Here is a 26,018-nt window from a genome sequence, read left to right as displayed (position 1 = left end):
AGTATTTACAGCCTAATACTTGCTGCCAATTTCTTCCCCTTTCCTGCACTCCTAACAAAGGCCCTCACCTCCAGTTTAGGAATCTTCTTCTCACCGCATCCCCAGATTGCCATGAGCCCCATGTCTTGCAACACCTTGGTGCTGATGCTTTTTGCTGGGTCTGATCTGCTCCCTGTTCCTTCAGAGATGTGCATGTATCATGGTATATGATGTCAACAGCACTCTACTCACATTGTCTTCTGTGCTCCAGCGCCTACCCCTTAAAACTGTTTCTTGGGAGAGCTCTTGACCTGCATTTTTCTCCAAGCTACAGCCAGTGACCCCACAATAACTAGACATTTTCCCTGGAATACTTCCTAGAGAACTAGCATTTATCTTCCCCTTTTACTTTCACAGGCTCTTACTGAAACAGTTGTGTTTAGCTAAAGGATATCCACACACACACAAAAGCCCTTGCTATAAAAGTATAGAGCACTGCTACAGGTATTGATGCAAATCATCAGTACATGTCAGTATAAATTCAGAAGGGGTATCATCTGAGCTATAGAATTCTACTTTCAAAGGAATGATCATTCATTTATAGTAGCTACATAGGTGACCTGAGGAGCACTCCAGTCCCTGCACACCTCCTACAAGAAAAATGAATTCCCTGGATGGTTTACAAACAAGCAATGTCAGAAAGGCTGAAATTGTGCTCCTCAGCAACCATTGATATGTGCCGTTGGAAGCATAAATGCAACAAAGCGCCACTTCTAAATTAGCTTTCTAACCTAAATACTACGATGCCATACATCTGAAGACCATATTTGTTAGACTTCATCCCACTGCTCTATATAAAACCCACCTGTCTGTGCATAGAGTTCGCATTTGGACACTTTGAGAGATGGTTTGTTCCCAGAATGAAACATCAAATTGAGACAGGCCAGGCCACAGTGCAAGCTCTGAAGGGACTCTGTTAAGATTAGACAGTGCTAGGCAAACATGGGGCTTGAGGGACAACGGAGGGTTGGGGAGCTCAGCAGCCGGTCTGGGCCATTTGATTGCTATGGAGTAACAGAAAGGACTGACGGCTTCAGACAAGCAGCAAAAAGCTGCTATAGGGAACAACCCACATTAGAACATCTAAACCAGCCAAGGATTTCTTCCGCGTTCCAAGCCTTCCCTTGCACCTTGCAGTTTCTCTCAGCAATGCCTTACCCAAACAGTTAACCTGCAGCTCCTTTGTCTGCGCACACCCCAAGGTATTCAAGAAGAGACCACACAGCCTTTCTTCAAAGTGTGCTGAGAGCCGTTCTGCGCCAACAGAAGAGAAGTACAGCTTGCCATACAAGTAGCAGACAGCAGCCTTTATACCTTCATTTGGGTACCTCAAGCCCATCAGCAGATGATCCACTAAATTACCTAGTGTGAGGAACAGAAACAGCAAACATTCACACCAACGAACTGAGTTTTTAAAAGCACCAATCTATTTCCCTTGAAAACTTGCAAAAGTCCACTGGACAGACTGGTGTATGCAGATTAATGAATGCCACAATTAGGTGATGCACTCACCACCATCTGTCCCTCTGAGCAGAGGTACAGTAATAAATGGCTAGAGGAGCTCACTGTTCACCTTATGAAGATCCCTCATCCCAGCTACTTCCACAAACAGCTAAACTTGCTCACCAGACCCCCAGGGGCTGGACCAAGGAAAGAAAAACTGAATGTGTTGCCTGTGAGACAAACCCACAAACCCCAGTTCACAGAGGCTGGTTTTGCCAGGCTGGTTAAGAGCACAATGACAAGCCTGCTATTCAGGTACTGATCTGCAACCCAGGAGACTTGAATGCCACTCTGAATTCTGGACAGGCTTCTTGTGTGACCTTCATAAATTCACATGAGGGACAGGGACTGCATGCATGCATACGTGTTTTAGGGCTGTCAATACTACCCTTCGGTGTGGGGCATGACACGTTACTCACTGTGCTCCACCACCAGTATATCAGCAAAGCCTGGGATGGCATCTGCCAACTTGCCCAGCAGAGTGAAAATGGGCAGGCTGCCTCTCATGGTAGTTGCTTTGCACAGCTGTAGAGGAGACAGAGAAAGAAAATGTCTCACTAGTGAGGACACAGTCCTAAGGCAGACATGCACACAAACCAGCAAGCTCTCTGTGATGCGTAATGCTCCAGAACACAATCTTTTCCTAAGCTGGGTCCTCTTCACCACTTAGGGTAAATCACAGGAAAACCCTGAACACACTAAGTCACCAAAACATCTTTTAAATAATCCAAGAAATCTCTTGGTTATTGCTCCTTTTCCTCTCTCTCCCCTCCAGCTCTTACATGAGTGGGTGAACCAGCTGGACTTCTTCCGGCTTTCGCTACTTCCCAATTTTTTGTTCTGCATAAGACCATCGCAAACTTAGGAATGAAGAGAGCAAGAGCCCAGGGCACAGGTTAGGAAAGCTCCTCATACCACTGAAATGGTAAGGGAGGAAAAGAAGAATCTGAGGAAGTCACAGAGCTTCACAAGAGCATCATGAAGCCATATGGCTACAAGGCATGATGGGAACAATAGGAAAACTGCAGAGTAGACACCAACACTGCCAAAATCACAGCAGAGGAGCTGGCACTAGGATATCCCACTGCAGCAGAGGCTGCATCCCAGCGCAGTAGCTGCAGTCTTGCAGGGCCACTCATTCCCATCTCCTCAACCTCTGAAGGATTGAAAGGAAGAGCAGGGAATTCATCTTCACTGACCTCTTTTTGGCTTTCCTCCAAAATGCAGCGTAAGTACTGTTCTGACTTCAGCTCCACTACAAGCCGCACCAGAACTACGCAGAAGAAACAGGATCAGTAATTCACACCCAAAAGCACTCACAATCCATCTTCCACAGCGCTTTAGCAGACCAGTGAGCAAAGAGCTTAGAAATTAAATGAGCACAGAGGTGCTGAGAGAGCAGGGTAACATCGGCATTCCCAGAACTATTACTTCTGATAGCCCAGCCCAAGCTCTCTGCAGCAACATTATGGCACTCCTGTTCTAGCTGCACTACGAACCATGCATGGAAATGAACGGCAAGCAACAAACTAAGCATCAGGACACCACGTAAACATACAGAAACAGAAAGGAAAGGAAACAAAGATCTAATTTAAAAGTATAAAAATTTCTGGTAATTGAATACAGCAGGCTTCCTACAGTATGAAAATCAGCCTTTAAAACCATCTTTCCAGAGAAGACATCAGAACTGCAACTGCTGAGTATCCTTGGATGCAGTCTAAGAGCTACTATTGTCCCTGAGGTAACAGTGCAGTCTATCAGCCATTCCTCCCCACTGCAATTATCCCATATACCTTGCCAGAAAGCAAGGCCCCAGTCACCTTTCTGGTACTGTTCACCTCCTCGGCCCCAAGTAAGGGCTGTTATTCTTGGTTCACTGCAACTTTAAGAACTCTATCACCTCTGTCCTAATAAGAGGAATCAACAAGAAGCTATGTTTACCAGGCAGTGGCTGCACATCACCTGGGGTTTCCCTAACACAAATCACAAGGGAGTTGCCTAGTGCTGGCAAGCTGCTTCTGCCTCCACATATATACCAGTGCACCAGTTTCATGAAGCAAAGTTCCTCTTCTGGTATTTTTAGAACCTGGGCACCTGAATGTTCAGCAGATGATAAAGTTTTGACAATAGCCCCCTTACTGAGACACTGTGCAGAACATTGTTCCGCAGGATTTGGTAAGGCTGTCTTGGATGTATCCTGCTGTCATGGCATGACTCATTTGAAAAACACGCTCTTTTGATTTGTATTCTAGGAAAGCATCATAAAAAAAAAAAATATACCAGAGATTTCTAGGTTCACCATCTTTTGGTACATCCAGGGCAATACTGGAGGTTTATCTAGGAGACCTACTTTAGCTGAAGAGCTGCACATCTCAGCAGAGGCGTATCTTGAGGCAGGTGATTTATAGATGGTTTAAAGTCCCCTCCTTGCCTAGAACTCTCAGGAATCTCTAAACGCTTTAAGAAGTTAGGTAACACTAAGTTAAGATTCTTCTGTTTGAGAGCATCCATCTCTCAACAGACTGGTAAAATGACAGAAAGACTTGTCACCTTTTCAACACCATTTCAAGCAAGTGCCTGAAAACTGAAACCCCTCTGGAAGGAGCTGGTCACACCTCCTTTCATCTTTCATGGCTGGAAAGGAGGAAATCATTACATTGCTAATATCGCTAGACTCAGCAGAGATGCCCAAGGTTAACTGGACTGCAGCTTCCTTTGTTAGCCCTGCAGGCATTTCCTTCAGATTTCAAATGAAGGACTGCTCACAAAGAGGAATCAGCAGCCTATACAGATAAATCCCAAATACTCTCTGTCCTGAGGAGAAAGCAGCAGATCCCAAAGCTCACAGAAGCCTACAGGAAGATTTCCATTTGCTTTGAGACTTTGGTCAGGCTCAAAGATGCCAAAGATGAGGCATCATTTACAACTGTTACCCATCTAACACTAAATATATGGCACACACAGAACCTGTGAGAGAAATGCTAAATATTTAAATCTTCTTGCGCTCTCCTGCCCTCAAATATTAGAACAGCCTGCTCGTCACTGTTGCATTGACAGAAAATAGATGCTTTTCCCAGTTCCCAAGCTGTGTAGAAGACGAGCATCTCACTATAGTTATCAGACAAGCCAGAGCCTCCCTCCACAACCTGTCAGTAATTGAGACATGGCATCTGCCTCTCACCTTCTACAAATAGGTCCAGGGCACTGCTGTCTTCCACAGTATGCAACATCCCTAAAAGATAAACTACAATCAGTCATGGAACTCATTCCTGCTTGTGATCATCAGTGCTGCAATGCCTTCTTGTAAAGAGCTGCAAATTTTTTTCAGAACTGTTTTGTTTTCCCCGCTTCACATGACACCCGCCTGACTTTGTCAGAGAAAGGTGGATACTCTCAAGGAGTATCGCAAAAGGCACCTCCATAAGAAGGACATAGGGACACGAAGGCATTCAGTTCTCTTGCAAATTTTTTTATGTACTTCATAGTAGAAGTCAATGGCTCCACCTATGTAAGTAAATATGTAACTGCTACCATCCCCGTATCTCACTGCATGTATCCAATATTATATACCTGAAACACTCCAGAATGACAGAAGTTAGAGCCCTTTCTATTTTCCATTTATACCAATTGCCATGAACAGTCTTCTCCCTCCAAAGTACTGAAAATCCTGAGACCAAATCTGAACACCAGGTTTAGAGCATATGGGAACTATTCCAATGTTAAATTCAACCTGAAGGCACCACTTCACGAGTCATTTGTGCAACAAGAGCATAAGATTGCATATATTAAAATAAGCCATTGTCTCACTCTACTACACCCCAACAGATGAGAAACTTTACCTCCCAGCTCCTTCCAACCTCAGGTACCTACACCATCAGGGATCTTGTTCAGACCCCCACTTCTGCCACATCAAACCACTTGTTTCAACATATCCAATCAAATTACCTCCCCTCCATGACCTCTCAGAAATTTGACCAACTGAAGCCATGTTATGACATTACACATGAAGAAAATACTTATTTCCTGCCTCATATGCCCATTCCTCAGCAACTTCCTTACACTTTGGCAAAGATTTGCATACAGCATCAGTGAACATTACAGTATTAGCTGCATGAAATTCAGGCTTACCTGAAATTCACCATCTCCTCATATACAACACTCCACACTACACCTCTGTTCTCTTAACCCTCTTTCTTCTGTCTGTGCTTATCCCAATATTCTCTCTCCAAAAATGAACGTACTTTCCTGAATTTACTGTTAATACTTCCGCCACAGTATTGCTTAAACCTTTGCGGGTCCCTCTTACTCTCTTGCACCGAACAATCCTTGGTTCATTCAAGTTTTATCCAAAATGTATATGTCATTGTTTGTAGCTCCAAGCTTAGACTGGGATTCCAACTGCTCTAGGAGTTAACACTGAGTAAAATCCCAAAGCTGTCCCCAAACTATCCAATTGTAAAGCTTCTTAAAGAGAGAGAAAATTATTATTTAAAACCAGACAAGAGCATTGAAATGCAAGCACAGCTCCCCTGTCTTCTGGGGTATTTCATGTTAGGGTCATATAGTGTATAAATGTACAGACTGAACTGGCCATAAGCACCACTCCCTCCACATCTCTATAGGATTACGTGCGCAGACAGAGCTCAATAAAAATTTGTGCAATGAAGAGAACTAAACATGCACGAAGTTCCATTTCTAACAAAGCTGCTTCCAGAACATGCACAACACAGTTTGTGCCGGGAAATCAACTGGGAAAAACACTGTTTGAATTATTCAGTGTGTCAAGGCAGGGGAAGGGGCATGTAAGTCACGTTCCCCCAAAGAACAAGAATTATCTGTGATGTGCAAATGAGATCACGGAATTAAAGGAATCCAGTATATCTGCTCTTTGAAGGCACTCACATTCATACCCTCCACCTTTCTCTTCCTGCCTTACTGTTCCCTCATTTAGACCGTTATTTCTTCTCCGTCAAGATTTTAGACATTTCAAAGACCTTTCCCACAGCACTGCTACGCAAACAGAAACCCGTAAGAGATGTTCAAGATCACAGAGACTGTTACAGGAAAGGCACTTTCTGACATCCCGCTGAACGCTATTCTGCTGTGAGGCTGACCCACCAGAAGGAAGGAGGTATTACAGTCCTATGGCTACCAGAATTTCTACAAAAGTAAAGTAACGGTGTGAAAAAAACCACTATGCAGTTTTGTATTTTGTACATTTGATATTAAGTCCTGCAACACCTTTGTAAGCTCACACTTTCATTTCTGTATGAAACGTCACATAATGCCACAGTTCAGCGAGAAAGCACTGAGGCACAAGACCAGAATGGAGGGTGTTCAGGGAAGAGTCGTACGCCAGGCACTCCTTGTTCTGCAGAAAGACTTTAGAGATACGTCAAGACGCTTTGGAAAATTGCAAGAGCTTTATGAACATGCCGATCCCCCTCTTTGGGGAATAAGAAAATTAATTAAGCTATTCTAAATCAAATGACAGGCAGTTTTCCACAGGGATTAATAACCCACCTAATACAGAACACGGGAAGTATGGAATTAGGTACCTCAATATTCTTTTGCCTCTTTATTATTTTTTGCTTCAAATGTGGAGAAGCTTCACGTAATCGGTGTATCATGTATACACCTATTCAAAAAAACAAAGGGTAACTGCCTTCTCCCTGCTGCTGCGCTAGGCCACAGGACAGCTCTTACCAAATAGAGTTCCTATCAAATGAAGGCAGACCCTCTCGTCCGGTGCCAGCAGCTGGACGACTGGCAGTGCCTGCCAGGCCAGGGCATCGTGGAGACGGGAGAGGACGTGCTTCTTGCGCACCAGCTAGGGATTAGAGACAATATCCAGTTAGCATTTGGGCCCGAGCCACCTCGCTTGCTCCCACCACCCCGGGCGGGAAGAGGTGCCAAGGTGACACACTGGGGCGAGGTGCCATGATACACCCGTCCAGGCCCCAAATTCGGCGGAGGGGAGAGGCCAGCCAGGGAGGCAGTGGCTGAGGGGGGCCGCAGTGCCAGCCGTAAGGGGACCAAGGCCCCGCGGCCGGCCGGCCGGCGGAGGGGGCGCGGGAAAGGCCGGAGGGGCAGAGGCGCTGCCCACCGAGGCTCTGCCGTCGCCCAGCGTCTCCACGGCGCAGGCGAGGCAGAGCGGCGGGCGCAGCGGCAGGGCCCAGCGCGCTCCGTGCCCGCCGCCGGGCAGCGGGCACGCCGCCGCCATCGCCCAACGGCCGACCAACCGCCGCTCAACCGTCGACCAACCACCGCCCTGCGCATGCGCGGGGCCGCTGCCGGCGGCGGACGGGGAGGAGGCGGCGGGCCCAAGCGGCACGGCACGGCACGGCACCGCACCGGCGCGGGCGGAAGCACCGCCCACAGCCCCGCGCACGCGGCCTCCTGACTTCCGGCGGCGACGCAGCGCGCAAGAGCGCGTCCGGATTTCTCGCCGCAACGCGCTCGGGCCGAGAGCAGCGACTGGGCCGCGCCGCCCAGCTCAGGCCGCGGCCATGGTGAGTGGGGCCGGGTGCCGGCCGCCTCCTCTCTTCTCAAGGGCCGCTGGGGTGGGGGGACGCTACCTCGCCGGCGACTGTGGGGCGGGGAGCACGTGGAGGCCGGTTGCGGGCCTCCTGCTCGGCGCGCTGCCCGGGAGGAAGGGTGCTCCGGGAGGGAGGGGTGTGTGTGTGTGTGTGTGTGTGTGTGTGTGTGTGTGTGTGTGGCCGTCCGTCCGTCCTGGGGGTCACCGAGTGACGGGGGGACCCGCTCTGACGGCCCGGCCCCGCTGTGCCCCCGCGGGGAGCGGGAGCATGTGCGTGGCTAGGGCTGGTCCGTAGCGGTGTGTGAGGGCAGGGGGCCGGCTGAGCACCGCGGTGTGGGCCCGGCCGGGTGCTGGGAGCGCCGGCTGCAGCGGTGGGGGCTGAAGAAACTGCCGTTCAGCCCGTGGCAGTAGTTAATGCTGCTTGTGACTTCGTTGCTGTTCCGCCACGCCATTGGTGTTAACGTTTAGGAACTACCTGTAATTTACAGAAACAAACACGATAGGTGCTTTTCTCGGGGTTTCTTTAAAACGTCATGCCTGAGCTTGTTAATTTGCTGGTGGTAGGAGCTTGTTCCTTCATTTTATATGGTATGCGTGGTAGCAAATGCCTGAAGGCTGCCCTGTATGTTCACTGCTGCTGGTCTGTAGGATCTAAATTGGCTGCCTGTGTAAGCAGAGATACCGTCTACTTTGTGAGAAGAATCACGTTTTTATAAATAAAATGCAGCGGGATTTTTAGTGTATTTGCAGAGCAACTGGGAATAGTGATGTGTCTCCAGTAGTCAATATATGTGGTGGATGTTGATACCTATGTAGTGTTGTTCAGAACAAAGCCCCCTTTACTCCTGTTGTAATACTCTACTTTTTCCTCTCTCTAGAGTGAGGCAGAAGTGAATCCCAAAGCTTACCCCCTGGCTGATGCGCAGCTCACCAAAACGCTACTGGATCTTGTGCAGCAATCCTGCAACTACAAGCAGCTACGCAAGGGAGCCAATGAAGGTGAGACCCGTGTGTTGTGGAGTGTGCTAGAAATCATAGCAAGGATTTTGTGAGAAGCTGTAGCTAGAGATTACTGGCCCTCCGCTAGAGAGGATAAACAATGTTATATAGATCTGGGTATTGTGAGTGTCCCTCTCCTTCCTCCTCCTTCTGGCCTGCTTAAGCAATATTCAGGGACAGAACTACGCTGTAATCTTTTCAACACTTATATACAGTTCGCCCAGACTGTGTTCCTGGTGTGTGTGGTCGTGGGATCCTGTGATCATGTGGCATTGGGATTACCAGATGCCTAGCCACTTTAGAATTATAAAAAGATTTGGGTTTGACAGGACCTCTGGAGGTTTCTAGTGCAACCTGCTCGGAGAGTGGCTCCCTTCAGTTGGATCAGGTTGCTCAGGGCTAGTCAGACTTCTGAAAAAACAATCCCTAAGGATAGAAACTCCACATTCTCTCAGGATATGTGTCCCATGGCTTTAACCCCTCTCATGGCTTGGGGGGGGAATGGAAAAAAAATTGCAAGCAAGTCACCAGAATCTCCCTGAGGCAACAGCCACAATCTGCATCTTGTTCTTTTTCCAGCGGGTTCATGGAGACAGTCTGGCTCCACCTTCTCTGCAGTCCCTGTGAAGCAGTAGAAGACAGCAGTCGTGTGCACTCCCACCTCTGCCCCCCTCTTTTCCAGGCTAAGCAAACCCAGGTCCCTCAGTCTCCCCTCATCTGTGGTGTGCCCCAGCCCCCTGCCTGTCAGCAGCCCTGGGCTGGCCTCGCTCCCTTTGTGAGTCTGTGCTCAAGGACAGCATTGGGCACAGTACCCCCTCCCTGGCCCTATAGCCGCCGTTTTCCTTTAGCCTATCCTCATGCTACCACTAGATCTCTTTGCTCATGCCAATTTCAACATCTCCTAATGTTTTTCGTTAGATTTGCTTTCCAGAAGGACCTAGACTTACTCTTCAGTTTCTTTTACAGCCACCAAAACACTGAACCGAGGGATAGCAGAGTTCATTGTGATGGCAGCAGATGCGGAACCCTTGGAGATAATCCTGCATCTCCCTCTTCTCTGTGAGGACAAGAATGTACCTTACGTGTTTGTGCGCTCCAAGCAAGCCCTGGGCCGGGCATGTGGTGTTTCTCGGCCTGTCATCGCCTGCTCCATCACCATCAAGGAAGGATCACAGCTAAAGCCTCAGATCCAGTCTGTCCAGCAAGCTATAGAAAGACTGTTGGTCTAAATGCCCATGAGTTTAAGTGTGTGTGGAATAGAAAAGTTGAGGTCAGGGGAATTAGTGTCTAGCTTCAGTTGAGGTTACAATTTTGATATCAGTGTTTCATTTCAAAACACCATATTTTTGTTTAATAACGGCTCAATTCTTGAGTGTTTCTGCCTCTCCTCCCCCCTCTTTTCTAATATTCCACCCCAACGCATTCATTCTCATTGTATTACTTCTTGAAAAGTGATTGTACAGTTGTATTTCCTGTTTGTTGTTAAATAGAAAGAAAAAAACAAATGCCCCCTTATCTCCATGTCTGCCTGCTCAGGGCTTTTTTTTAACCCACCCATTAACTTACTCTATGTTATTTCTGCTAAGCTTCGGCCTCTAACAGGTGTGAGTAACTCTGTGTTTCTGAATGGTTTTAGTTTACTACTGAGGATAAGGCATGTCGGTTCCCAGTGTGTGTATTCAGACTGTGTGATGGAGCAGCATAGACCATGTGTATATGGCAGGCAGCAGCTACTGTGTAGCAGTGGATGGAGCCAAGATGAGTACACATAGCACAACCCTTTTTCTTCTTGAAACCAGAGAAGAGACTTCTGTAAGAGGTGTATGGGGAGCAGAAATCTTACGGCAGTGCACAAGGGGAAATCTCGTATCGCGCTTATTTTTAAATACTGACTTTTTAAGAAAAATAAAATTGCTGATAAAGCTAAATATAATTGTCATTCCCTTGGGGAAGCATTGGCCACTAACTGAAGTATTCCTACTTGTAAAGCTAAATTGCTCAGAGATTGAACTATTACACTGCAATAGCCTGTAGGCATACTCCTTCAGTTTTATTTGTATCAATGAGCTTGGACTTCTAGAGTATTTAAGTACAAAACACATGGTAGAGAGCAGCCTGCTGTGGCTGACAAGTACCCTACATAATGCTTTTAGGGAAGCTGTTGTACTGTAGTCACCTGAGTAAAGATAAACCCTTTAAGTCATTGCCAAGGCAACAGAGAGCAAGGAATTTTTCAGATAAAACAACTTGCGTCTCGAGAAGAGAATGTTCAATAATCCCATGTTCTGGAAAAGCGTGAAACACCACCAGCGTTCTGGATTAGTGGTGGTTTGACAGAGCTACCTTTAGTTAAATGCATATTGTACAACTATTGTACAATAAATCCATGTACTGCTCTGAGCCGAAGACTCTAAACGTCTGTGTTGGAATGGGTCATATCAAACCTGTCTACTGCAGGATGCCAAAGCAAAGCTGGAATAGAAAGACCAATGGGTACAGCACCAGAAGGGAAGGTAAGTTCTGTAATGTTTCCACAGAGGCACTAACTTCCTACCTTTAGTAAGTACATCCCAAGGAGATGTAATCAGCTCACGAAAAACTCCAGACAAAACATGTCTCTGTATTTTTGTAAATGGCTGATAACTAATATGAGATGAACTTCATACAAAGATTTTGGAGTCCTTTCATTTGTATAAAGTTTAGAAATGTTGCTGCTCCCTTCCACTGATGCTGACTGTTGAGCTAGTTGTGTTTAAAACCACAGCTTTGCAAAGGACGTGCCCTATTGTGCTGTGCCAAGACAGCTGATGTAAGACAAAGCACACAAGGAGCAGAAATAAAGGATTCTTGAGCAAGTAAAACTGTTGGTTTTCTGCTCTGAAGCCTTTCACCACCATCCCCATTGAACTTCTGCTTAATGAAACAGCTTGATTTAAAAAAAAAAAAAAGCCAGAAGGAAGATCTAATAACAGATGAAACGTGCCACAATCATCCAAAACCTGGACTATATTGTGCCTGGGGGTTAGCAAGCAAAGAGAGAAGTAAACAGACATTTGGGGAATGAAAATTCACAGAATTAAGGACAGGATAGTCTTCACTATTTTATCACGTTCAAGTCCTGCTAAGACAAGCATTTACAGTAACTTCTTTGCTAAAGGGCAAAATAAATCGATTACTTAGACAAATCTTTATTAAAAATAGCTACTATAATGCAGGCTGATTGAAAGCGTAATAGACTATGTAGCTTCCATACCACAGAGTTCAACGTGGATTGGCTATCTGCTCTTTTGAGAGGAGCTGTGGAGGTGGAAGTGAGCAGTGTGCTGGCACAGCGAGGGTGGTCACAGTGCCAAGACAGCATTCACAGCTGGCTCCAATACGTGTGCCACACTACAACACGGGCATGACCTTAATATATGACTTAATTCTTCAATAAGTTGCCTAATAGTTTGTGTCAAACACAGGAATCCCTGAAAACACCATACAGACCAAAATGGGTACCTCATGTATCCCATATTTGCATCCTGTGGAAAGTTTGGTTTAGATAAACAATTAGTACTGTTTTCTAGAGAAAAGGCAATGACTATTGGGTTTAATCATTTTGCGCTGCAAGACGAGCGGGGCACATGAGACATGGAAGTTTAAAACCCAAAACTTAGACAGGTGCAGAAGTATGATTAAAAAAATAAAAAATACTGGAAGTAACAAGGGCTACTCTCCACAGGTTGCTTTTTTAAATTATTTTTAAAGGACAGATTTGAGAACAGAAGCCTGCACAGTAGTCTGACTTGCACTCGATACAGAGATGGAAAAGCTCTATGCCATCTCAGTAATTTAACTGGGGTAAGTGCTTGCAGCCTTCCAGGGAATGTGACTTTTTTTTTTCCTTTTTTAAATCAGCTTTTGGTATTACCATTTAAAAATGGAAAACCTGGCTGTTCAGCTCTGTGAAGTGCTGGCTTTTTGCCCAAAGGATCGACTACTGCTTCCCAGTAATGATTTTCTCCTTTTTGATCTGCTGGTGATCTTTATAACGCTGATGATGGAAAAGAACCCATTTTGATTACAAGTACTGATGCTGACTGGCTGTTTCAGAGAGTAGGAGAGTAACACACCGCATTTATACCTTCTGTCAGCACACAGACTTGACCTGCTGCTTGAACTCATGTAGTGCCATTAACACAGATCATTCTGTTTTCTCACTCACATTGAAGAAGTGAGTTTTGCCATCTTTATGATGCAAAGATGGTACAGCCAGCATTGCAAAGCAAGAAGTCCAAAATAACTTTTATTAAGAAACCAGGAAGGCACAACTGTGTTTACTTGCAGTGGGTGACCTGAGTTAGCAGGGAATTTAATTCTGCCTTTGGCTACTGCAAACAGAATCCAACTTTACAGAGATGTTTCATAACTAAGTAAAAAGTTTCTTCACTGCTAGATTCAGCAACATGTAGTCGCCTTCTCCTCTACAGCAAGGTTAAACAGACACAGCATCCACATAAGACAACCAAAACTTTAAGCAGATGGAAGTCAACGAGGACCTTCTGCTTAATGGTCATTGAAGTATTCAGTCAGCGCATCCATGAGCTCCTGCTTCTTCCCCCCACCCTTCAGCCCATACAGTCTGCACGCCTCCTTCAGAACAGGTACAGTCAGCTTGCCTAGAGTGCCCTTCTGCACGTGACTCCACAGCTCATCTTTTGAGATTTCAACCTTGGGCTTCTTCTCAGTTTGACCATCAGAAGCTAGAAAGATAAAATTTAAGTCACCAAGATTTTAAAAAGTTTCTTAGTAGAAAAACATCAACATTTCAAATACATACAACGGTTAATGTCCATTAGCACATGGTACTTCAACAGCTACATACACATTCACAGACCGAGTGTCTGTATTCTGTTTTATGAAGTAGGTGTCACTCACTACATAAGTCATACAGTATATTTCATTGATATGAGCGATCTCAAACTCAAGTATGAAACTTTGAGTTCTGATGGAAAGATCACCCCAAATGAAACTTTTAAGGGATTCTCATCTAGACAGGAGAATGCAACTATTCCACAGGGAGCTCAGCTAACTGACACTTTTATGCAGAGTTTCACAGACTCCCAAACTACACATGTACTTCAGCATTACTTAGACATTTAGCCCTAAAGATGCCCTTCCTGGACTCGCTAAACAGCCTGTGCATAAAAGTCTGCTTCCTCACCAAGAACACAAACTGAAAGCATGAACAATTTTGTTACTGTTGTAAGAAACACAAAGTTATTAATAGTGATAATGATAAAATAATAATAAATATATATTTTGCAGTAATTTACCCACATTGCTTCCTATACTTGTCCGTTTTTTCACTATGCAGTTTCTCATTCCAGCAGTTCTCTAGCTGGATATCACAATATCCTCTACTCTCTAAGAATCACCGCTGGATACAAAGTCCACTTTGTTGTGGAGATGAGTAAAGAGTTATCGCGCAAGCAGCTTCTTTAAACTATGAGAGAAACTGAAAACACAGAAGCCTCTAAACAAACACAGACACCACGTTGCATGTCTCCACCATCATTACATACCTTGCTTTCGCTTTACAGCCTTCCCATCAGGACTGTAGTCAGGGGGATAAACCATCTGCTTAAACTCCTCCACCAGGTTGCCCAGCCTGCGGTCCATCTCTTCAGACTTTGGCACTGGCAAAACAGAAAGATTTGCCCTCTCAAAAACTGAGCGATCACAGGGAAGTCTCAATGAGGCCATCACCAGATACTATTGTGCTTCTGTAATAACTTGTATATTAGGGTCTTGCAAGCATGCAAAATGCAAAGACCTATGTTATGATATTCACAAATGATATTACCAAGAGCTGTATGTTTCTCAAGTGTTTATATTATGCATATGAGACTGGCACATATCCCTGAACAGGAAATATATACACAAAACAAAACTGACATGATGGAAGCCATATAGAAGATCTCCTACCTGGTTGCACCGTTACCCAGGTCTGATTTCAGACATTTAAAATACAACAGGTTACTATCTAAGGTTGTGAGTAGTTTGAGGCAAAATAGCTTGTTTCTGTCATGTATTTGTATGATATCTAACACAGAGACCTAGATTATTTGTTAGGTATCACTTCAGAAGACACAAATAGTTACTCTAACGCTATTCCTAGAATCTCCCCTTCAATAGAAGGTTTCTATTCTTTAACAAGATATCCTTATATAAAACCTCTCATACCCACCAGGTGGCATCATTGCCTCCTAGCAGAATTAATTCTCTAAGTAATTCTGCCCATTTATCAGACTGAAATATTAGATTCTTGAAGAGAGGAATTTCAGAGAAAACACTTGTCACCACAGAAAAAAGGTGATTCAATTTTAATTTGGAGGGTAAAATGATCAATTTTTCCTTTACCTTAAAAGTGACAGCATTAGAAAGCAAGGTTTCAGTATTTCAGAATAGACACATCCAGAATTCTACATCTTGGAAATGCACACAGCTAAAATGTTTTTTTAAAGACATAGTGTTTTGCAGTAGCACATCTCTGACTTCGAACAAAGTCAAGAGCCCTCTACCCCACTTCCCTTTGCACCCATCAATAATTCTCACTTGTAAGATCCTCAGCTTGTTCTGGCTCCAACATATCCAGCGCCAAAGCCTCCAGATTCCTGAAGTGCTGCTGCAATACTGGGTTCTCAAAGCTGTCAGGCCTGTCAAGAATCCCCAAAATGTCAATGCATGCTGTCAAGAAGACAGACAAGACACATAAGATCTGCCACCAATCTATTTCAAAGTAAAACTTCCCTCTTTCCCACATAACAATCCATCTCATTGGAAGAACTGCTTTTCCTCTTTTCAATTCACCTGCTGAATCACTATCCCGTCATGCATCAGCCACATTACAAAGCTGTGTGAGATAAAAGGAGCTGGTGGCATTCTACTTTCTACCAGTTATGCTACTTTCCGCATACCTAGAAAAAAATCTTCCATAAAAGCACTTCATAAAATTTATCTTATCTATAATGAAAAAGGCCTAACTATTCTCTCTAATGTGCTCTAATTTAAATGATCCAGGTCCAATCTGCAATACATTGGAAGAACCACAATAAAATGTGATACCTCTGCGACAAATGACAACAGCCCAGAGAACAAGAGCAATTCTGTGAAGAACTCCAGAACGTGCTACATTCTGCACGTGGTACATGGGTATTCAGAATAATTACGAATAAAGTTTGGACAAAGCTACTGCAAAGGGAAGCAATTTGCATCAAAATGTATCAAAATCCCACCTTGTGGACACCACAGCAGAACAATGTATGCAACAGAGTAAGCAAGTGTTGTGTTTTCTTCCCTGTGCCACCCCCTCCATATGCACACTATTTATCTCCATGTACCTGTATTTGAATCGGAGTTTTTGAACTATTTCCTTCATTTTGTCCACCTGCTCTTGACTGGCTGGAACCTTTTCTGTAAAATCAACATTCCGTTTGTCATCTGCGTATGGTAGGAAGATCATGTGGAAACCTACACAGAAGACAGAGAGCAGAGAACAGTTATGCATAACCATCCCCTCAAAACAATAATTCATAGCAAAGACCAAGATGCCAATTAGCTAGGTCTGATGACTCCCCAAACTAGCTACTATTTTGCTGTAAACAACAGCAATCCATAATACCTCCTAGTACCTACAGCATGACACTCAATCCTAATCTCAATGTATATAACCAGCATCACTAACAGTATTTTGAAAGACATTCAAATGCATATCTAAGAGCTGGAAAATTTGTCACCTGCTTTTTATACAGATCATTTTGTGCACCTTCCCCATCTCTCACTGAATCTGAGCTTGAAAAAGGCTTGTTTGAAAATTAAGTTAATGCCCACATTTTATTTCTGAAATGCTTTACATTGTACACAAGCAGCATTATCCTCCCTATTTTACATTCTTCATTCTTCTCAGAAGAGGATTTTCTGGTTAAAGAGGTGAGAAATGGAAAAGAGCAAGAGTCTGCCTTTGCTCCCTGATTATTCCCTACTCAGCTTCTACGATGCAAGGCTTGGTACGCGAGGTTATTTATTTAAGGCTTTAAAATGTATCCAAGGTTATAATATGATTTAGGGAAAGATACTCCATCTAGCCAGCAAACAGAAAAAGGGGCTTTTAATTTTTAGGTCAGTTACTTGAATCTGCTAAAAAAACAGTAGGAGGCGGGAAAATACTGTAGCTATGTTACACCTGGGCAAGCACTGATGCAACTGGAGTTTTAAAAACAAATTAAACATCAGATGCTTACAATGACAAAACTACAGAAAAGGGATGTTGGAAAGCACTCTCCCCAGTTTTAAGAGGAGCAGCACCAAGAATATTTTTACACAATACAGGAGGCTATTATGCTGACTGCATCCAATCCTGCAGGGAAAGGCAGCATCTCTTATAGTACCTGGAGGGGCTATCTGCACTTTCTGCTCATCCACCTCTTCTTCCTGGGGAACCAGGGCGACAAAGCGAGGGGGAGTGTTCCGGCGGGCAATGTATCTGCACAGTGCCATCACTTCCTTCTCCAAGCATTTCATCAATAAGGCATTAAACAGTGTTGTACTCCCTGCAAAGTAAAGACTGTATTGGTCAGATTGACAGCTTTGCTCCTTTGTTCAGGACTGTAACCTAGATATTACAGTTTCAATACCTGTGACTTCTCTGAGATGCTTGCAATATTCCAGAGATAAAAAGCAGTTTTTGGAAGGGGATGCCCTCAAAAACAACATTATTGTCTCTCCTGACCAGAGCAGTGAGAGTTCTGGTGAAAGAAATCACTAGCATCTGAGCAGTGAAATACAGTTGAAAATTGGTAACAGCTACCTACAAAGCCTCTTTCTGGTCTGGTGGGACATCACAGTAGCAGTACATGATAGGACCTTTTGCAAAAGCAACACACTAAGAATTCAGATAGCAATATTCCTCGAGGCACACGTTTGCTTTGCATTTTATCAGATGTGGTGGTCAGGAAAAGACTGATATCCAAGTAAGGTGTTTGATTCAGGAAACTGTTAAGCTGGAGAAGTTAGTGTAAAGTTTCTTTAGTCAGACACTGCGAAACATCTGGTCATAATTCAGCCTTCTTTATCCACCAGTAGATTCAGGAGCTAGGTTTTTTTCTTTACTATTCCAGCTTGGGATGGATTAATACTGTATTTCCAGACAAGCAGACTTACAAATACACATAAAAAGGGGAGAAAAAGCAGTCCTAAGCATTCACTCTTTCTCTCTTTACAAGCCCATAAAGTGCTCTTCATTCAACTATACCTCCCAAGTATTGTGTTCCCACTTCTAGCTGGTATGGAGTTAAAAACAGCGATTATCTTCACTGGTTTGGAGTTTGGTTGGTTGGTTTTTTAACCACCTTTGCCTTCTTGTCAGGTACTAGGATCCTTCACTTTCATGAATGACAAAACCAAGTATTTTGGGACTACATCTGCATAGTTTGCTTAGCTGCTTATCATGATGGATGAGACATCCAGCCAGCCAACTAGGCCCTTCTGCTATTGAAGCAAGCTAGAATTAACTTCAGCGAAGAGGGACAGTAACAGTTAATTCTATACTTTTTAACATTAGCAAGTTTTTAATTTAGAAACAAAGATTTTACTCTCAATGGTCCCCTCTCTAACACACTATGAATCAGCTGGTTACCGTAATGCAAGGTGGTGAGTCTTCTCTTGCCATCTTTACTTACCACTTACTAGGGACTCCTCAGGATAGATGAACTGGGAGGCCCTGATATGGTGGTGATGTTTTAGCATTGAAAGCGGTTTGAAGCCAACCAGAAACAAGCCCGGAGAATCAAACCGTTTTATTTCTTCTGTTTCCTCTTTCTCCAGCACAATCTGGCGGTTTCCATATGTCTAGACCAGGGAAGAGCAGATAGTAGTGCTGTCAGCATAAAAAAAAAATGCTGGCGGCAGGGGGAAGGAGAAAGAAGATGCGATTGCTGTTTTCCACTACTGAAAAGAGGGTTATAGACAAGACAGAGCTAATTCTCATCATTAGTGCACACTGAGATGGCAAGTCACAGTCTGTGACCATTATCCCAAGGGAACTTCCACCTCAACATTAGCAAAATGCACTTTCCTAAGGCAATAGTTAAGCCCTGTCACAGAGAGGCTGTCCCATCTCATCCTTGGAGCTCTTCAGAGCTGTCCCAAACAAACCCTGAGTGACCTGATCTAGTTTTGTGAGTCTTTCTCTGGGCTGGGTTGGATTTTCAGAGGTCCTGTCGGATTCTAAACTTGCTTCAGCAGATGCACATCAGCTACCTACTCCTGGAAGACACATTGACTGAGACCGCATCACTCATACATCACAAAACCAAAACCATATTGTAGTCTGTTCATCTCCTGTAATTTATTTCAAAAAACTAATGTCCAGTATAAATAAACTTAATATTTAATCTTAAGACAACAACCTTAAGAGCCTTTGGCATGGAAGGACACACAAAGTGTGCTTGTGACAATATACCTAGCAACTGCATATCCTGCTTTGAAATAAGGCTGTGCCTGGACAGAATGTGGTATTCAGTCTACATCAGCCAAACTATCAAGCAGGAGGGCAAAGAAAAGAACAAAATAGCAAAAAACAAAGATAATATGCCCTTTTTTTTTTTTTTTTCCTGAAAAGAGCTCCAACCCACTCCTTGTGATTCACACTTGTATGTTTAATAAATTGGACAAAATCTGTTCCTAATGAATCAAAAGATAACATTAGCAGCAACAGCACAAGGCCATATAAGGTCAGGCTCTAACAACCTGGTTCTGCCTTACAGAAAGAAATGAGCTGTGTTCCTGAGAGCACTTCCACCAGTGGCTATGCTTTCCTTTGACAGTCATACCAGAGAAACAACTTGCTCTCACTCTACATAGCTTACAAAGTGACCAGGCTACCCCAGGGGAATACAGATGTAAATATCTCTGCATCTGATCTTGAAAGTGAAATACAAACAAAAGCAGCAAGAGAACCAGCATCTCTCCACCCCCACGACATCACAGAGAGAGGAAAAAGCAGGCACATAAACAATACGTTACCTGAGCCCTTTTTGTGTCAGTAGGCAGGAGCAAGCTGCCTGTTTTTCCATTAAACATCCTTGTTTTTGTTTTAACCGGTTCATTAGTTTCCCGATAAAGCTTCACCGGATATGGCTTATAAGCTTTTTGAACAAGGTTGTAAACACCCACAGAAAGCGACAGATCTTTGCTCAGATACAGATTTAACCTGTATAAAAAAAAAGCAGATACAGATTTGAGACTTCAAAAGACAACTTTTGCAAAATTAAGTCATCTCCTCAGATGACTTATTTTCTCTGACCTCCTCCTATTCTCCTCCCCCCAAAATCACACGTATTTCTGGAAACATACTATTACTTGAGTAATAATCTCACTTGTATAAAAACATTCTTACAATGCTGTCACTTCTGGTCATAAAAATGATTTAAGCACAAATAATTTACCATATTTATTTCACCTTTTTTCACTCTGAAGGGCAGCTATGCTCAAGCAGGCAACAGGACAAGGTCACATTTGGGCACCCTACTTGTGCTTAATGCAATGTGACCTCTGAATTCACACAGCTGTTCACGAAGAAGGCAAAACTCCCCAAAAGAACCCCATCAATACAAACAATAGCATGATTTAAGAAAAAAAAGAATCAGAAGTTAGAGAAAAACATCAGAAGTAAAGGTTTAAAATAATAGGTAATCTTCAAGTTCTGAGCGCAGAACAGCGAATTACTGTGAATGTTACTTCTCCTCTAAAAGGTATCACTGTTATGGCATTCTTCCTCCTCAATTACTAGAAAACTTGAGGAACATCCCCAGAAGAAGAAAATAAAGTGTGAGCAGGAGCAAGAATGCCAGTGACAACAGGTCAGGATGGCATTTTTTAAAAAAATATATTAAAAAAAACACTAGGCCGTGAAGTTCATTCCCTTATTATGCTTCCACATCATTCTACTATGAACTCACTCATTAAAAAAACCGTTATGGAATACATGGTTCCACAAATACTTTCTACCTGCTTTGTCCTTTTAATCTCTCTGTAAGTATCTCTAAGCTTTCAGTAGGAGATCAGAAATATCAAGGCTGTGTGAATCCACACTAAGTGCCTAGACAGACTGGCCACATATAACCATTTACTAACAGGCCAAAATACCTACCAGTCACATTGAGGTGAATTTTTTTCTAAGTTAACTCTAGTAAGAAAAAACTAATATCAATCAGATTTCACTATAACCATTTTACATGAGGGAAAAAGGAGCCCCAGCTTCACTCTCCGCTCTTTTCATCCACCAAGGACAAATATTCCTGGAAGCTATGGAAGAAACACCAATCCTGACTAAGGAATTAAGACTGAGGAATGTAAGCACTAATGCCTTTACAGACCAATCATTCCAGAAGAGGAAGGCAAGATGCAGTCTAAAAATAACATCAGGTGCCTCCATTGAATGAAGTATCCTAACTAGGTACAAACCTAACTGAAGTCCGTTTCTTTGTATCCTTTGCTCGTACTTTCTTCATGAGATGTTCCAGTTTCCCAGATTCCTCAGGTTGGATCCCAAGGTCCTCATCCTCTGCTATGTTTATGATATCTCTGTAGAACAGAGAGATATTGAACCCTCCAGGCTTCTTCAAGTGCATCAAGTCCAGGATGATACCTAGAAACAAAGTAAGAGACAGGAAGATCACAGAAACTGCTTTTTTCTCACATCAGCATGTTTCTCAGCGCTCTCAGATTTCTCTATCTAAGCAAAGAATTTAAGCAAGAATAAGCCCCAAATTGTCATCTGCACCAGATGTGAAAGTTTCCAGGGACAGGCAAAAGACATTCAACTTCCATCAAAATAACGTAGCAAAGAAAATGTTCCCTCCCTAATTAAGAACCCAGACAACATTGTGTATGAAACAGCTCCAACAAGCTCCTATAAAACATAATCTTACCTCAGGCATAGAGGAAAGTAATGAGGTCAGAAATTCCCCTTTCCCAGTTACAAGGGCTAGTGGATTAAGAAAGCCTCACAGCTTCTAGATCCAGCATATCTGCTAAACTCCAAAAACATTGGTTATCTCAGCTACATAGTTGAATTAATGAAGCATTTGCTCTCTAGTCTCTGAGCTCAGCTTGCTGTTCTTCAGCTAATTCAAAATGGACCCATTAAAGTAATTTTTCTTTTGTGTTAACTTAGTGTTACTATTCCCTTCCTGGAAAATGTTGGAACAACGAAATAAAGTAGAGTTTGTTTTCCATGGACCTCTCAAGTCCTGATTTATGCTATTAGAGTAGAAAAAGAAATCATAGAAAGTAAGTGTTAGTTGTTGGATACCGGACTGGTTAACATATTTTCTAATTTAGATTAGATACCAAATTTCTGATTCTGAAAGCTTCAGAAAGATTCCCCAATTCTGATGATTTTATATTCTTTTTTCATCACAAACTTGCAATGTGGTTAACTTCTGCTGTGAGGACACATTACTTTTATTCTGCCTGAAATTAAAGGGGAAAATAATGACCTGTGTCTCTCAGATCACCAGCTCTGGTCCTGGCCAGCTTGGCTTTAGCACTGTCATTGGCATGAGGGTCATCCTCGTTGGTGAAGAGCATGATCCTTTTGTGGCTCAGTCTGACTCGGACATCACTGAAGAGATTAGAGCAGGCCCAGAGTGCTTCACCCAGTGAGTAGTCAGCATTGTGGCCAAAGGTCTCACGGAAAAGTGCTCGTCCTTCATCTCCCCTGTATTGGTCCAGCTCTAAAACACGCTTGGCACCTAAAGGGAGTAACAGCATTCACATGCATTAGAAATACTGAAAGAAGTAACCACAAACTCTTCTAAATATGCACTGAAGGTCCGTTGCAGCTGATGTCTGAGCAATGTCTCCTAGCACCTCTGTGGCCGTGCCCTTCCCACACCTGGCTGAGAAAATTGTTCAGCATAGCTTAACACTTGCAATATCGCAAGCTGGTTACCACTTGAAAGCACCTACTAGGGGCCAATAGGACACAACATGCCCTGGCACTAATGCAGGGCTCTTCCTTTTGGGGGAAGGAAACAGGCAGGGATCAAAGTATCGCAAACCCTCTACCCTGAAAGGTCAAGTGCTCAGCCGAAAAGGCAGCAATCGCACCCGCTGCAGAGGCACGGCAGACTGCTCCGCCATGAGAGAAAGCAGAAGAGACTGAAATACATTCCGCATCTCCACAGTGCGTTGGGAAGGCGGAGAATTCCTCCTTCTCTCTTGCCCCTCATGTCAGAATGTCAGATAGAATCAACCTACAGGTCAGATGCAGCCCATAGATCAGCACATGGAGCACAGCAACATTCAGGGCAGGTGTTGACAGCTTTTTAAAGCTCTGCAGATTATTCCAGCCCAACTACGACTCCTTTTCCCACCCGTCTAAGAGCGGATTCTGTGTTTTCTCCCATAACTCTACAAAAGGAGACAAGCTTTCATTTTTCAGCTACTGCATTCTGCAGAGATTCTTTCTTTGTCCTTCACTCAAATCCTATAGCGCTTTTGAAAGCTCATCTGAAAATGTCTTTTCCCCTGCTATTTACTATTTTACTTTCATCTCCTCAGCTGTCACCTAATTAATAACATAAGTGTTCATAATTATGTACTACTTAATAACTACCTATAGCGTTTCTTCCTTCTCCAGAGCACACTGCTTGCCAGGGGCAGCAAATTCTTTTCCTTTTCAACAACACCCAGTTTTCACCTGCACTGTCTTTATCAGCATGGCAAAGCTACTGCCTCTAATGCAGGAAAAAGGGCAAGGAGGGAAAGAGGAGGAAAAAAGATGAGCAAGAAACCTAAGGTGCTTGCTGCCAGAAAAGGGAGAAGAACCTAGGGCAGTCTTGTCAGGTCCCTGTCATAATTAATTCTGAAACTAGGACAAGGCACAGTTCTTTCAGGAAAACCCCATGTGTTATTAAACCTGCACCTCCTAGTTAAGAAAATGAAATCAAATCTCCTCAGAGACAAAGGCTGCTATTACAAGCTAGTAGACAAAACACCCCGACAAGACTCTCGGCTGTCGGAGAATTTGTCACTGCTAGCATGCATTCTTTGCACTCCTCCTACTACCTTTTCCAATTCAGCACCTGGGACTTGTTATCAAGCAGATGCTAGGTAATTCTACGAAATTCTGAGAAAATGGAAGAGCTAAATTCAAAAATTGCAAAATTCATTATGAAAACAAGAGATGGAATACCCCCAAACAAGTTAACATATTGGACAACCTGTTCAAGCTGACCCTGCTTGAGCAGGAGGGTTGGACAAGATGACCTCCACAAATCTCATTCAACCTCAGCCACTTTGTGACATTCTCCATCAGCTGGAATCTGTGGTGCCTTAGCATGTACATGCACTTTTCTGAAGTGTGGCAGACATGATGGGCTTTCAAAAGTTCTGCTGAGATCCTTTTAGGTTTAGCAGGCAGCAAGTGAACCACCACATCAAAACAGAAGAAAAAACATTGGCAAGGGATCTGAACCAACTATAGGAGAAAAAGCTAAGCTCCCACTAAGTTTCTAAGCTTTCAATAAATTTCTAAATCTAATCCCCACAAGCATCTCAGTAATAGGAATTTTTTTGTTTATCTGATAGCTCTCTGTTTTCAGAGAGACCAGTTACTGACAACACTACTACACAGATTTCCTTACTCCATCTTTCTATATAACCTTCATATCACTTTACTGCCTTTACCTGGATTATCCAGCTCCTGAAGAACATAAATGTGCTTGAAATCTGCCGAGTTCTTGTTCTTTTCTGTACCATAGAACACAACACTTAACAGGTCCCTGTCACTACTAATAATTTTGCTGGTATACACATTCCGGATGCACTGAAAAAAGAAATGCACATAGGTCAAAATATGAAGAGAATCAGTTGCAGAAATGGTGCAAAAGTTTTGTCTGTGGCAATCAGCAGTTTATACAAGTAGACTCTAGCAAACAGAAGAACCATTACAAATGCTTGAAGCTAAATTTCACCCAGAAAAATAATTCAAGATCTTGTTTTTTTTGGCAGATTTTTTCAGTACACAGCCTTGGGTATTTTTCATTACCATTCCCTTCCTATGAGCAAGATCAATGAAATAAACACCGCTTAAATACACCACCTTGAAGGCAGATTGATCACTCGTTCTATAAACATTTCCCTTACCGAACTCTGGGCATGGCCCATCAGGCAACAGATCTCTCCAAACCCACAGCCACCCAGAAACGTGAGCAGATCACGTTTCACAATGGCTTTACGCCACCAGATGAGGTAGAGCAACAACCCAGTGGCTATACCCACGGTGGTGAAGTTGATCCCTGAAGGGTCTGCGAAGCCCCCAGCGGCTCCCCAGGCAACCTTACCTGGATGGTCATGTCAAAGGGCGTCACTCCGTCCCGGTCGGGCTCAAACATGGCCTTGGTGGCATCGACTAAGAAAATGAGGCTGTCCCGACCTGAGAACCTGTAGTCCGCTACGGAACGAGAGGGGGGGGGAAACAAGACTTAGTAGCGGCCCCTTCCGCCCGCTGACGCCGGAGGGCAGCGAGCGCCGGGCTGCCCTCCATGAAGGGACGGTAGGCCCTTACCGACAGCCTCAGCCCCCTCCTCCTGCTGCTCCTCTTCCTCCTCATCCTGCCCCTCGCTCCTGCCCCCTGGGTAGTAGGACCCCCACTCCGACATGGCTCCCAGCACCAGGACCAAGAGGGGCGACCCGTGACCCCACCAGCGGCGCGAGCCTGCTCCGCCCGCTCTTTACCGGCCCTCAACGCTCAACCAACCGCCGCTCCCACGCGCCGCAGCCTGCGACTCATTACGGGACCCGCCTCCCATAGCAACCTTTGACCAATAGCGAGAGGGGGAGGTCACCACACCCCGCCCCTCCCGCGGGAAGTCACCGCCTCCCCCCC

The 26,018-nt window shown here is 44.1% G+C and overlaps 3 protein-coding genes across 4 annotated transcripts in view; 1 reads left to right on the top strand and 2 right to left on the bottom strand.

Annotated features, from left to right (window-relative positions):
- MEI1 (meiotic double-stranded break formation protein 1) overlaps window positions 1-7,765 on the bottom strand; it is a 38,806-nt gene extending 31,041 nt beyond the window's left edge. Inside the window, exons 1-6 of the mRNA XM_074168560.1 lie at window positions 7,649-7,765; window positions 7,249-7,372; window positions 4,724-4,774; window positions 2,742-2,815; window positions 1,962-2,067; window positions 1,198-1,401 (exon numbers count right to left, since the gene is read on the bottom strand). Of these exons, the coding sequence (XP_074024661.1) occupies window positions 1,198-1,401; window positions 1,962-2,067; window positions 2,742-2,815; window positions 4,724-4,774; window positions 7,249-7,372; window positions 7,649-7,765 (676 nt within the window). The remainder of the gene's footprint in view (window positions 1-1,197; window positions 1,402-1,961; window positions 2,068-2,741; window positions 2,816-4,723; window positions 4,775-7,248; window positions 7,373-7,648) is intronic.
- A 72-nt stretch (window positions 7,766-7,837) lies between these two features.
- SNU13 (small nuclear ribonucleoprotein 13) lies at window positions 7,838-11,741 on the top strand. The gene is made up of 3 exons (XM_074168711.1): window positions 7,838-8,054; window positions 8,959-9,079; window positions 10,046-11,741. Exons 1-3 carry the CDS (start codon window positions 8,052-8,054, stop codon window positions 10,306-10,308), a joined length of 387 nt encoding a protein of 128 aa, XP_074024812.1. The 5' UTR covers window positions 7,838-8,051; the 3' UTR covers window positions 10,309-11,741.
- Window positions 11,742-12,253: 512 nt separating this feature from the next.
- Window positions 12,254-25,893, bottom strand: XRCC6 (X-ray repair cross complementing 6). 2 transcript variants are annotated; one of them, XM_074168617.1, is made up of 12 exons: window positions 25,698-25,893; window positions 25,474-25,583; window positions 24,818-24,956; window positions 22,624-22,878; window positions 21,587-21,770; window positions 20,147-20,333; window positions 18,802-18,970; window positions 17,512-17,673; window positions 16,465-16,594; window positions 15,680-15,780; window positions 14,647-14,760; window positions 12,254-13,824 (listed from the first exon to the last, which is right to left on the bottom strand). In XM_074168617.1, the coding sequence occupies exons 1-12, from the start codon at window positions 25,789-25,791 to the stop codon at window positions 13,628-13,630; spliced, it is 1,842 nt and encodes a 613-aa protein (XP_074024718.1). In that variant the 5' UTR covers window positions 25,792-25,893; the 3' UTR covers window positions 12,254-13,627. The 2 variants fall into 2 exon arrangements, with proteins under 2 accessions (XP_074024718.1, XP_074024719.1); XM_074168618.1 differs by having other exon boundaries at window positions 24,818-24,833; window positions 25,698-25,791.
- Window positions 25,894-26,018: the final 125 nt, after the last annotated feature.

This window comes from Numenius arquata, chromosome 2 (assembly GCF_964106895.1).
Source record: "Numenius arquata chromosome 2, bNumArq3.hap1.1, whole genome shotgun sequence".
Lineage (NCBI taxonomy): Eukaryota > Metazoa > Chordata > Aves > Charadriiformes > Scolopacidae > Numenius > Numenius arquata.
The sequence above is the reverse complement of the archived record's forward strand: the minus strand, read 5'-3'. Positions and strand labels throughout refer to the sequence as shown.